The sequence below is a fragment of the Columba livia genome, unplaced genomic scaffold (assembly GCF_036013475.1).
Source record: "Columba livia isolate bColLiv1 breed racing homer unplaced genomic scaffold, bColLiv1.pat.W.v2 Scaffold_134, whole genome shotgun sequence".
Taxonomy (NCBI): Eukaryota; Metazoa; Chordata; class Aves; order Columbiformes; family Columbidae; genus Columba; species Columba livia.
The window spans coordinates 556,787-567,503 of NW_027043030.1; the positions used below are offsets into that span (position 1 = coordinate 556,787).

General features: G+C 58.6%; 1 protein-coding gene and 1 long non-coding RNA gene across 2 annotated transcripts; both read left to right on the forward strand.

The window, feature by feature from the left end:
- The first annotated feature begins 3,586 nt into the window (after nucleotides 1-3,586).
- On the forward strand, nucleotides 3,587-7,241 carry LOC135577697 (uncharacterized). Its single transcript, XM_065047818.1, has 9 exons — nucleotides 3,587-3,784; nucleotides 3,920-3,999; nucleotides 4,090-4,210; nucleotides 4,534-4,623; nucleotides 5,000-5,104; nucleotides 5,581-5,730; nucleotides 5,926-6,080; nucleotides 6,394-6,535; nucleotides 6,978-7,241. The coding sequence occupies exons 1-9, from the start codon at nucleotides 3,587-3,589 to the stop codon at nucleotides 7,239-7,241; spliced, it is 1,305 nt and encodes a 434-aa protein (XP_064903890.1).
- Nucleotides 7,242-7,400: 159 nt separating this feature from the next.
- LOC135577715 (uncharacterized) lies at nucleotides 7,401-9,154 on the forward strand. The gene is made up of 3 exons (XR_010469351.1): nucleotides 7,401-7,556; nucleotides 8,023-8,124; nucleotides 8,487-9,154. It is a non-coding gene; the product is annotated as an uncharacterized LOC135577715 (long non-coding RNA).
- Nucleotides 9,155-10,717: the final 1,563 nt, after the last annotated feature.

The following is a 10,717-nucleotide window of genomic DNA, read 5'->3' on the forward strand; positions in this document are numbered from 1 at the left end:
CATAGAGATGCATAGGGACCATAGAGACCCATAGAGACCGTAAAGACCCGTAGAGACCATAGAGACCCATAGAGACCATAGAGACCCATAGAGACGCATAGGGACCACAGAGACTCATAGAGACCCATAAAGACCATAGAGACCCATAGAGACCCGTAGGGACCATAGAGACCCACAGAGACCCATAGAGACCACAGAGACCCGTAGAGACCCATAGAGACCATAGAGACCCATAGAGACCCGTAGGGACCATAGAGACCCATAGAGACCATAGAGACCCATAGAGACCCGTAGGGACCATAGAGACCCGTAGAGGCCACAGGGTAGTTGTGTGCTTGAGCCGCCACAGGGAGGAGAGAGCAAGACCAGCGCTTGGCACCCAGGGCTGGGAACAGCAATTTGTGCTCTGAGCTGGGGCTTAGTCCATGTGCGAGCCCAGCACGGGTCCAGATACCAAACTGAGGGTGTCGGTTCACCCCCGGTGCCACACACACGGCACCTTCTTCCATCGCCTCCTCCGATGAGCTGTTTTGCAGCCCCTTCCAGCTCAGCCCAGCTCAGACACGTGCACTCTGGCTCAGGGCTGCCTGGGGCTGGTGACCCTCGGGGCAGCAGCAGGAACCGCTCTGACCCTGGTTGTGGGGCTGTCCCTGGGCTGAGCCCTCGGGCCCAGGGCTGCTGAACTGGGCCATGCTGGGGCCCAGGGGTGCTGAGGTCGACAGGTCCCCCCGTCAACTTTCCCATAGAGATCCACAGGGACCACAGAGACCCATAGAGACCCATAGAGATCATAGAGACCCTTAGAGACCCATAGAGACCCTTAGAGACCCATAGAGACCCTTAGAGACCCACAGAGACCATAGGGATCATAGGGACCCATAGAGACCCATAGGGACCCATAGAGACCATAGAGACCCATAGAGACCCATAGAGACCATAGGGACCCATAGAGACCTGTAGGGACCCATAGAGACCATAGGGACCCATAGAGCCCCATAGAGACCCACTCTACCAGTGTTGCTGTTCTCCGTGGGGCAGTGTGGTGCTCACCAGGCACAGCCAGAGCTGCTCCTGTGCCAGGAGAAGACTTCCCACAGAGCCTTGGCTGATGGTGACAGTTCCCACCTGCCGTCCCGCTCTGGAAGGCCCAGGTGCCACAGAGGGGACACTGACTGGTTGTCACTTGTCTTGCAGGAACAGGAAGCAAACTGTCAGGATTCTTGCCTCCCTGATAACCGTTCACGCTGGACTCTGTGTCCTGGAGCTCCGAGGACAAACTCTCAGGTGAGGCCGTACCCGTCACGGTGCACACGGTCAGGATTCTTCTCTCCCTGATAACCGTTGGCTCTGGAGTCCATGTTTAAAGCTCCAGTGGCAAACTTCTCTGATTCCACGTGGGCTTTGTTGTGTTCAGCTGTAGACATTGGTTATTGTCCATAACCTTGCAGGTACTGTTTTGCCTGGACGCAAATTCCTTTCTTCTCAGCGAAGTGCAATATCGGCCTTATCTTGTAAGTGATCAGTGTAGTTTGTAGTTGCTTTTGGTAGATATGAGCAGCACTTTACAGCTTAAAATTTTAGCAAATACAGTTTACCAAGTAACATGAAGCAAAGAGTATATTAAAAATCATACAACCTTATGTCCATAAAGAATTGATTATATTTAGTGTGCATCTACTTAAGGTAAATGATTAATATCAAACTTAAATTGGTCTCATCCACTGAGCTGTGAGTAGTAAAACCATTGCCACACAGCTCACTTATTTAGCAGGGAGAGCTCACAGTGGCTCATACACGCTGTCGTATTTATAGAATGAAGTGATTGACTTGTAGTCAAATTGCATAAACTAGGAAAAGTGTGTCTGAGACTTGTACGCCCACAAGTTCCCGGCGTTCATCTGCTCTTCTGCTTCCCTCTGGGTCTCCTGGCAGGAGTTCTTGGCCTGGGTACGGCTCAGGCCCTTCCCTCCTCCGGAGCCTGGACCAAACTGCTGTGGGTTTGGCCGGGGGTGATTGGGGGATCGAGTGCATCTGCCACCCCTGGCAGCCCAGAGAGAACTGAGCCAGACAACGGGACTCCTTTCCGCAACATCCCCATAGATGGATGCTCCTGGAGCAAGGAGATGGCACTGAGTGTGTCTGTGACATCCCCACCATGCACCAGCCGCTGGGGAAATGGAGCGGTGCAGCAGACTGTTCAAGACTGTGCTCAGAGCAATGGGTGGTGAACTTCTAGAAACTGGGATGGAAATTTAGCAGCCATGTGCCCAGGGCTGAGCTGGCCTGAGCCTCCCAAGGGGACCTCCTGACCCTCCCCACCCAGGCACAGGGTCACAGTGGGGCCCTTTGTGACCTCACTTGGTGACACCCACTGCCCCGCATGTGATCGGTGCAGCTGCGGGCCCAGCCCACACTGTCCGACAGGACGGTGACGAGACAGGGTGCGAGCACGGAGCTGGCAAGAGCCCTGAGCGTAGCCCACGTCTGTCAGAGAACCAGAGAACCTTCTTGGTTGGAAGCGACCCTTACGATCATCGAGTCCAACCACAGCCCAGCTCTAGCTGCCCCCGGCAGACTTGGAGCAAGGAGCTCCTGAGCTCACGTCTTTCCCCGACGAGGAGCACACAGGCGCATCGCACACCCTTCACCGCTGCCTCTGGCAGAGCTGCAACACCGAGGCATTTTGACAAAGCGTCCGCCTTCCCCATTTTTCGTCCTTCCCTTTGTCTGAAAAATGGCAGGAAGACCCCCCATCCGACGCAGGCTGGCCTGGCAGGAGAGACCCCCCAGCCGCCCCAGGGTGGCCTGGCAGGAGGAGGTTGGGGCTCCCCAGGAGGTCACATCTCCACCGCAGCCCAACCAGGTGGATGTGGCACAGCCACCGCAGATCGGTGAGTGAGGGGCCCTGGTTGTCTGGGCAGGGTGGGGCCCAGCGATCGCTCCCCGCTCGACACCAGGGTCACGGTTCCCCACACGCTGGCAGGGGGTTCCATGGCTGGTGATTATGCTGCCTGAAGCCCAGGGCTGCTCGGAGCTGGGAGCCGGCCCCAGCACAGCCTCTGCGGGCAGAGGGGACCCAGCTCCTGCTGCAGGACACGGGCAGCGAGAGGCAGCTGGGCGGGCAGGAGGCAGCCGTGCTGCGGGACGGGGACCTTTCCTGCCCGTCTGAAGCGAGTTCCTCACCCGCTGCACTGGGCGCTTTCCCTGTCCTGCCTGGCTCCAGCATCGCAGCCCGTCTGCCGGGCACCCTGCAGCCCTGACACGCACGGGGAGACTGTGCCGGGGCAGCGGGCACTGGGATGGACATGGGGCAGAGCTCCTTCTGCTCTGTCCTGCCTGCAAACCCTCTCTGCAGCCCTCCCTGCTCTCCTCCTTTATTAGATGCTGGCTGGTTACCTGTCTACCAATTCGAAAGGAGACGCATGGACTCCATCGTGTCCTTTGTCAACAGCCCAGAAAAGGTAACCATGGCCGTTTGGAAGGCGGCTGAGCCGGTGTCTGCTGACAGGGGCTCTGCTGCGGGTGCTGGAGGGTGCTGGCTGGGCAGAGCTGCTGCTCCCAGGTCTCTAATGGGCACTGCACCCCCATGCTGTGGTGCCGCTGGCTGTGTGTCCCCATCTCACGCTCCCTGTTTGTCTCTCTGTCCCCTGGCTGCCAGGAGGAGAGCCAGAAGATTCCCTTTCTTCAGAACATTTGTGACCTGTGCTACAACAGCAAGCGCCACGGCCCTCCACAGGGCCTAGATCTCTTCTGCCAGAGATATGGTCTGGCAGAGAATATCAAGGTGAGGGGATACGTGGCGTCTCTGGGGAAGGGGGCGATGCCCCCGGCACCCTGTGAGGACAGCGCTGGGCAGGGCCAGGGGCTGGTGGCACTGGGTGCTGGCAGCTGCAGGTCCCATCCCGGCTGTGCTCTGCAGGTGCTGCTGGAAGAGGAGCCCAGAAACAAACTGCGCACGGCGGTGCGGTGGAACGCCATGCTTGCCATTGCCGAACTGAGGTACCTGCCCATCCCTCCCGGGGACCCTGCACGAGATCTCAAGGCCCTGCTCCAAATACCCAAGTGTGACTGGCTCCTCTCTCTTTGCAGCGCAGTGGAGAGGGCGCTGGAGGGCAAGGAGGCAAGCCTCCTCCAAGCCTGCTTCTCTAGTGTCTTCTTGCTTCCTCCAGAAGAGAAAATGCAGGATATGGGCCGTTATCTCTTCTTAAAAGTAAGTGCTTGGTGAACTGCAGGACCCAACAGTCCCTCTGGCTGCTCCCTGTTCACCCCATGCTGATATATAACCAGGAAGACAAGGCAGGGTTGGTCTCAGCTCTGCTTTCACACCCTCGTGCCTTCATCTGCTGACAGTTGGCCTGGCCACATCCAGTGCCAATTGCTGCTCTGCCCGTAGCAGATTATTTGCCCCTGAGTCTCTCCCAGACACAGAAAATCAGCACAGGAGTTGCCTCTTGGCACTGAGAGTTCATATCAGTCCCCCGTGTGTGAAACAGATGGCAGGAAACACGGCCAAAACTCGTTGTCTCCTTGCAGACCATGGAAGCCATGGACAACATGCTGCAGGCATTGGTGCTCGGCTCTTCAGCCTCCAGAGTCAGCGAGCTGCTCCAGAATATCTTCCAGGTCTGACGTGTGCAAAGAGTGGGCTTCACAAGGGCTGTTCCTCACCCTGGGGGACAGGGTGTCCACTCTGGAGTGGACAGTCCTACCCGGTGCCGTGCAGAGAGCGCTGCCGGGAGGGTGCCCACCTCCCCGGGGAACCAGGGGCTGCCCGCCAGGCTCTTCTGCAGCACAGTGGCCGCAGAGGGTGACATCTGCCTCCCTGCCTGGCCACAGGGCGGGCCCGGGGCATTTGTCCCAAGCCTCCCAGGGGCCTGAGGGCCAGAACCCCACTACAGGCTTTGGTCGGGAACAGAGTCCAGCCCAGGAGTGGAGCGGTGCTACTTCTGCTGGAGCGGTGGCTGCTCCCAGGGCTCACCAGCAGCTTCTCTCTTCCCAGATGCTCTTGACCTTCACCACCTCTGAGAGAGAATGTGTGCAGGAGAGGGCTGTGGGGAGGATTGAGAAGATGAGCTCTGCGCTATTCAGACATCCCACACTGGCGGTAAGGAGCCAGGCACCCTCCAGCCAGGCCGTCTCCCCATCCCTGCACCCCAGAGCAGCCTGCAGCTGCCCCATGCGGGGCTGCTGCCCAGGCAGCTGCTTTGGGAGCTGTGGCCGGCACGGGCCTGCAAAGCCCTGACTACCCACAGAGCCAGCCCTGGACACACGCTTGGGTTCCGGGCTTTGGCACCAGTGTCCCAGCAGCAGCCCCAGTCCTCCTGGCCACCAGCAAGCCCTGGTTCACGGCAGGGCCAGCACCCTGTGCCCATGAGTCCGACCCTCCTCCCTCACTCCAGGGCCTCTGTTCTCATCCTCCCCGTGCAGTCACTGCCGCCCCTGCTGCCAGCTTTGCTGCGGGCTCTGCCACCAGCACTGTCGGGTGTCTCTGCAGGGCTGCTGGCACTGCCTGGCTAAGCAGCAGCATCAGGGCGCTCGGTGTGACTTGGCTTCACTTCTTTTCTTTCCTTCCTCCCATAGTCCTGTGCGAGATACCTCAGAACTTCTGAAAGGACAGACATCGTCCTTGTGTTCATCGAGGCGATGAGAGACTCCAGCATCTTTGACAAGAAGCGGGCAACAGACTTGCTGGACATGGTCATGGAATTCCCTGACTTCTGGCTGGCGGATGTAAGTGGCCAGTGGCTGGATTGCCCTGCCAGGCTTCAGCCCTGTCAGGCCTTGTTCCTTCCTCCATCCCTACCCCCAACCCCTGGTGTCTCAGGAATCTGAAGCCACATGAAGGTGGCAGAGAGGAATGGGAAGGACAGCTGAGGAAGTGGCTGCACTCAGTGACAGCGCCATCCTCACCTGTATCTCCTCCAGCTGCCAAAGATCATGAGATGCATCCACAAAAACCTGGACAGCATCAACACAGCACCAGCTCGGCAGAGCGTGGCGTCCCTGCTTCTGCTCATGGCTGACAGGAGACCTGGGAAGGTGCTCACAACGCTGCTGAGGATCGCTCCACCAGGAGACAGGTACTGGCCCCAAAAGCCACGAGGGCTTGTTCACTGTGAGGAGAGGGGCACAGAGCCAAGGAATCCTGCAGGACACCCCCGAGGAGCAGGACCCTCCATCCCACCACATTTTCCAGCGCTGGGGGTCAGCCAGGCCCGCAGCAGCCACAGCTGAGCAAGCCAGCCCAGAGCCCCCCACTGCGCTCCTGCCAGCCCCACGGGAGCAGCAGTTCAGCCTCTGCTGCTGCCCAGGGCATCCCAAGCGTCCTGCAGCGCGGAGCCGGACACGCTGCTGTGGCCCAGGCTGCCCTGCTGACAGAGCGCTCTCTCGCAGGACTGCCCTGGACATGTGGGACATGATGATCTCCACACCCCGGCCTCTGAAGAAGATCTTAAAAAACCTGCGCAAAAGACTCCTGGTCATAGACTCCATGTTTCCCGAAGGCATCATCAGTGGGTCAGAAAGTCCTGACATGGTGAGCGGGGCGGTGTCAAGCGAGCCATGTTGGCAGGTGGGGCTGGGGCATTGGGTGAGGTGCTGGCTTGGCCTTGGCTGGGGGTCAGGCAGTGGGTGAGAGCTCCACACGCCCTCCCTGCTGTGCTGGGGCCCGATGGCTGCCTGGGGAGCTTTCCAGGCACGGAGTCTCTCCAAGACATCTGCCCATGGGGGCCTGTGGGAAAAGGGGACGGCTGAGCAGGACACGGGGAGTCATTGCTTTTCAACCCTCCCTGCCCTGGCCCTGCTCTCCTGTATCTCCATGGCTGTGCCCATGGCCACCACCTGCCAGGAGGGTGCCACAGAGATTCCTGTGCCACCACCTGCCATGAAGCTGGACAGGAGGCTGGTACTCAGTGACTGGCTTTTTTGCCCGGGTGGTCTTTGATCCTTTCACAAAAATGAAACTGTTTTTCACACAGGCAAGAAAAATACAGTCCCTCCTGCCACAAGTTGTGGGGTTGCTCGACCACAGCAACACAGAAGTGAAAAGGAGAGTCCTGACATTCTTCTGCAGCGTGATGGGACACCTGAAGAGCGAAGAGGCCAGGCCCACTGTCGAGCAGCTGGAGGAAAAGCTCCTGCCCCTCTTTGATGATGTAAGGCTGATGATGGAGACTGAGCCCTGGGGGTGGGCAGCCTGCAGTGACAGCTGCCCTTCAGCCCAGCCCCGTGGACAGCACTGAGACAGGCTCTGCTCCCCTGGGCTGTCGTGGGATGGCTTCTGGGCTTCTGCACAGCCTGACCCTGGAGCATCTCCCCTCACGTCAGCCCCGATACTGCCCCTGCTCACCACGGGCAGAGAGCTGCTGGGATTGAAGTCCGGCTTTCCTCCTTCCTCCCAGGAGTCCAGCCAGCTGCGAGAGCTCTCCATTTGCCTCTTCAGAGAGCGGGTGCAGTCAGTGATGGCGCACGACAAGAAGAGGATTAAGAGCTACGTGCACCGTGCACTGCTCCCCCTCTTCTTTCGTTTGAGCGATCAGAACAACAACGTGGCCAAGGTACAGATTTCCACGCTGAGCACTGAGGCAGAGAGGGGTGTGCTGACAGCAGACAGGTGGCCTGGGCACCAGGGGACAGGGCTGCTGGCAACTGGCAGCCTCCTCCAGCCCATAGGAAGGGTCCTTACAGACCCAGCACGAGTAGCGGTAGAGAAGCTGCCGTGGCCATTTCCACCACCTGCCATAGCTGGTCTCACGGGGCTCAGCAGCAGCCTGTGGCCACCGAGGCCTGAACCGGCGCATCCCTACGGGCTCCTCAGCTGTCCCTGCAGGTGCTGGGTCTTGAGCTTTGAGCCTCAGTCCCTGTCCCCCAGGGCTGTGCCCAAGAGAGCCCCAGATGTTTGGACCAGGGCATGTCGCTGCCCCCAAAGGGCAAGTGTTCCAGAAACAAGGCCAAGAATGAGGGGATGCCAGGTCTCCTTATGCAGACTGTGGGTGCCATGTCCCAGCTTCTGCTGTTCCGCAGGCCGCCAGGGAAGCCCTCCTTGGTGCAGCAGAGCTCCTGAAATGGAAGCAGCTCAGACACCTAGTGCGGACTCAGCAGACATGGAGGATTGGAGAGAGCTTGGTGAGAACAGTGAAGGCCCAGGCTGACTGAGGGCTGCCCCACATGTCTGGGCTGTGGGCTCTGCAGATGTGCCTCGCCCGCCCTGCTGCAGCCCCGAGCTGCACCCTTGTTCCCTGTCCTCAAGAACAGAACCCCCAAGGGCTCTTCCCTCTGCCCCACGCCTGGCGGGAAGGAGGGCTCTCAGCACCTCTGGGACCACTCTGCTTGTGTCTGTCTCTCAGTCTCAGCCCAACAGGGCTACTGGCTGGGGGGCAGGAGTGGCCTGCGGGGAAAGGGAAACCTGGGTTACTGGGAGGAGGGACTGGTCCAGCCAGCTCGGGGTGGGCTGCAGTGACATGCTCGCACCCTTGTGCTCTCTCCAGCTGGAGCAGGACAGGAGCAGGGCTCAAGAGCTCTTGAGTCAGAGCCTGCCATACCTGAGGGATGCTCAGGCCAGCTTGCGAGAGGCGGCCGTGAGGTTCATCGGTGAGTCACAGCCCCAGGGTCCCTCTCTTGGCAGCCTGGCCCCAGTCCCCACTGCTGCCCTGGCACAAGGAGCAGCCCTGTGGCTTCAGAACCCCAGCTGCCCCGTGCAGGGCCTTGGCCTCCCCTCCCAGCCCTGCCCACACAGGTGGCCTTGGTGGCTGCCTTGCTCAGTCCCGCTATGTCAGCTCTGGGGTATCCCTGGGGCCAGCTCTGATGAGGGGGAGGGAACAGGGGTCTGATGGAACTCTGTGCCCAGGGCTGGCTGCGCGGCCCCTGAGGGACCGAAGGGAGGAGGAGAAGCTGGCTGAGATCTGCAGCGGTGAGTAGGGAGCCTGGTCAGGAGGGGATGCCTGGGTGTCTCTGCAGATGTGGGAGATCATCTGGGCTCTGCTTCTTTCTGTTGCAGCCCTTCGGCCCTTGGAGACGGACAGTAAACCCTTCGTCCGCTCCCTCGCTGCTCAGACCATTGTCATCCTGAGCAGTCCAAGGGAGCAGCCACGATCACGATGGGCCCTGCAAGCCCTGTGCTGCTGGCGTCGCTGACCCAGGTGGAGGAGCAGCTCTGCTTGCGGAAAAATGGTTGGATTTTAATAAAGAGCCCTTCTTGAAGTTGGGTTGGATGTCTGGCTTTTCCAAGGACCCCAGAACCTCTCTGATTGCTGTGGCACTTTTGAGAGCACAGCCCGGCATCATGGGCAAGGGTGACGGAGCAGACAGGAGCACTTGCAATGAGGTTGTCCAGGGCAGCTGAGATGAATCTCACTGGGCCAGTGGGGTTTGTTCCTGGAGTCACACACAGAAATGTCAGGGTCTGTCAGGCATCCACATCTGAGCTGGCATCCTGGACTCCTTCTGCACCCAGGGATGTTCAGAGACAGAGTCTGTCCCTTTTACACACAGAGGCAGGAGCCACAGTGTCTGTCTGGCCTTCTGTTGCCACTGCCAAGGGTTGGGAGGCACCTCAGCCCTGTGGTGTGTCACCCTGCTCTGCACTCAGCTCAGATGTCCCACGCCATGAGGAATGGACATGGGGACATTGGTTAAAGGAACCACAACCCAGTGCTGATTTTAGGCAGTTTGCACGGGATTTGAGGCAGTTTGCTGTGGATGTGGTCTACGTTGACTTCAGTAAAGCCTTTGACAGTCTCCCACAGCATCCTCACAGCTAAGTTGAGGAGGTGTGGTCTGGACAATAGAGTAGTGAGGTGGGTTGCAAACTGGCTTAAGGAGAGAAGCCAGAGAGTGGTAGTCAGTGGTGCGGAGTCTAGTTGGAGGCCAGTATCTAGTGCAGTGCCTCAGGGGTCAGCACTGGGGCCAATATTATTCAATATATTCATTAACGATTTGGACGAGGGAATTGAGTGCACTATCAGCAAGTTTGCTGATGACACCAAGCTGGGAGGGGTGGCTGACACGCCAGAAGGCTGTGCTGCCATCCAGCGGGACCTGGACAGGCTGGAGAGTTGGGCGGGGAATAACCTGATAAAATTTAACAAGGACAAGTGTAGAGTCCTGCATCTGGGCAGGAACAAGCCCAGGTTCCAGTGTAGGTTGGAAAATTACATATTAGAGAGCAGTGTAGGGGAAAGGGACCTGGGGGTCCTGGTGGACAACAGGATGACCATGAGCCAGCACTATGCCCTTGTGGCCAGGAAGGCCAATGGCATCCTGGGGTGTATTACAAGGGGGGTGGTTAGTAGATCAAGAGAGGTCCTTCTTCCCCTCTACTCCGCCCTGCTGAGACCCCATCTGGAATATTGTGTCCAGTTGTGTTCCCTCAGTTCCAGAAGGACAGGGAACTGCTGGAGAGGGTCCAGCGTAGGGCAACGAAGATGATTACGGGAGTGGAGCATCTCCCTTATGAAGAAAGGCTGAGGGAGCTGGGGCTCTTTAGTTTGGAGAAGAGGAGACTGAGGGGTGACCTTATTAATGTTTATGAATATATAAAGGGAGAGTGCCATGAAGATGGAGCCAGGCTCTTCTCAGTGGCAAACAACGATAGGGCAAGGGGTAATGGGATCAAGCTGGAACACAAGAGGTTCCACTTAAATTTGAGAAAAAACTTCTTCTCAGTGAGGGTGACAGAGCACTGGAACAGGCTGCCCAGGTAGGTTGTGGAGTCTCCTTC

Bases quoted from the DNA above. Each gene is read 5' to 3' on its own strand.
- LOC135577697 (XM_065047818.1), top strand. From the start codon at position 3,587: ATGCTGTGGTGCCGCTGGCTGTGTGTCCCCATCTCACGCTCCCTGTTT. The intron at 4,000-4,089 runs GTACCTGCCCAT...CTCTCTTTGCAG, and splicing joins CTTGCCATTGCCGAACTGAG to CGCAGTGGAGAGGGCGCTGG. The intron at 4,211-4,533 runs GTAAGTGCTTGG...GTCTCCTTGCAG, and splicing joins GCCGTTATCTCTTCTTAAAA to ACCATGGAAGCCATGGACAA.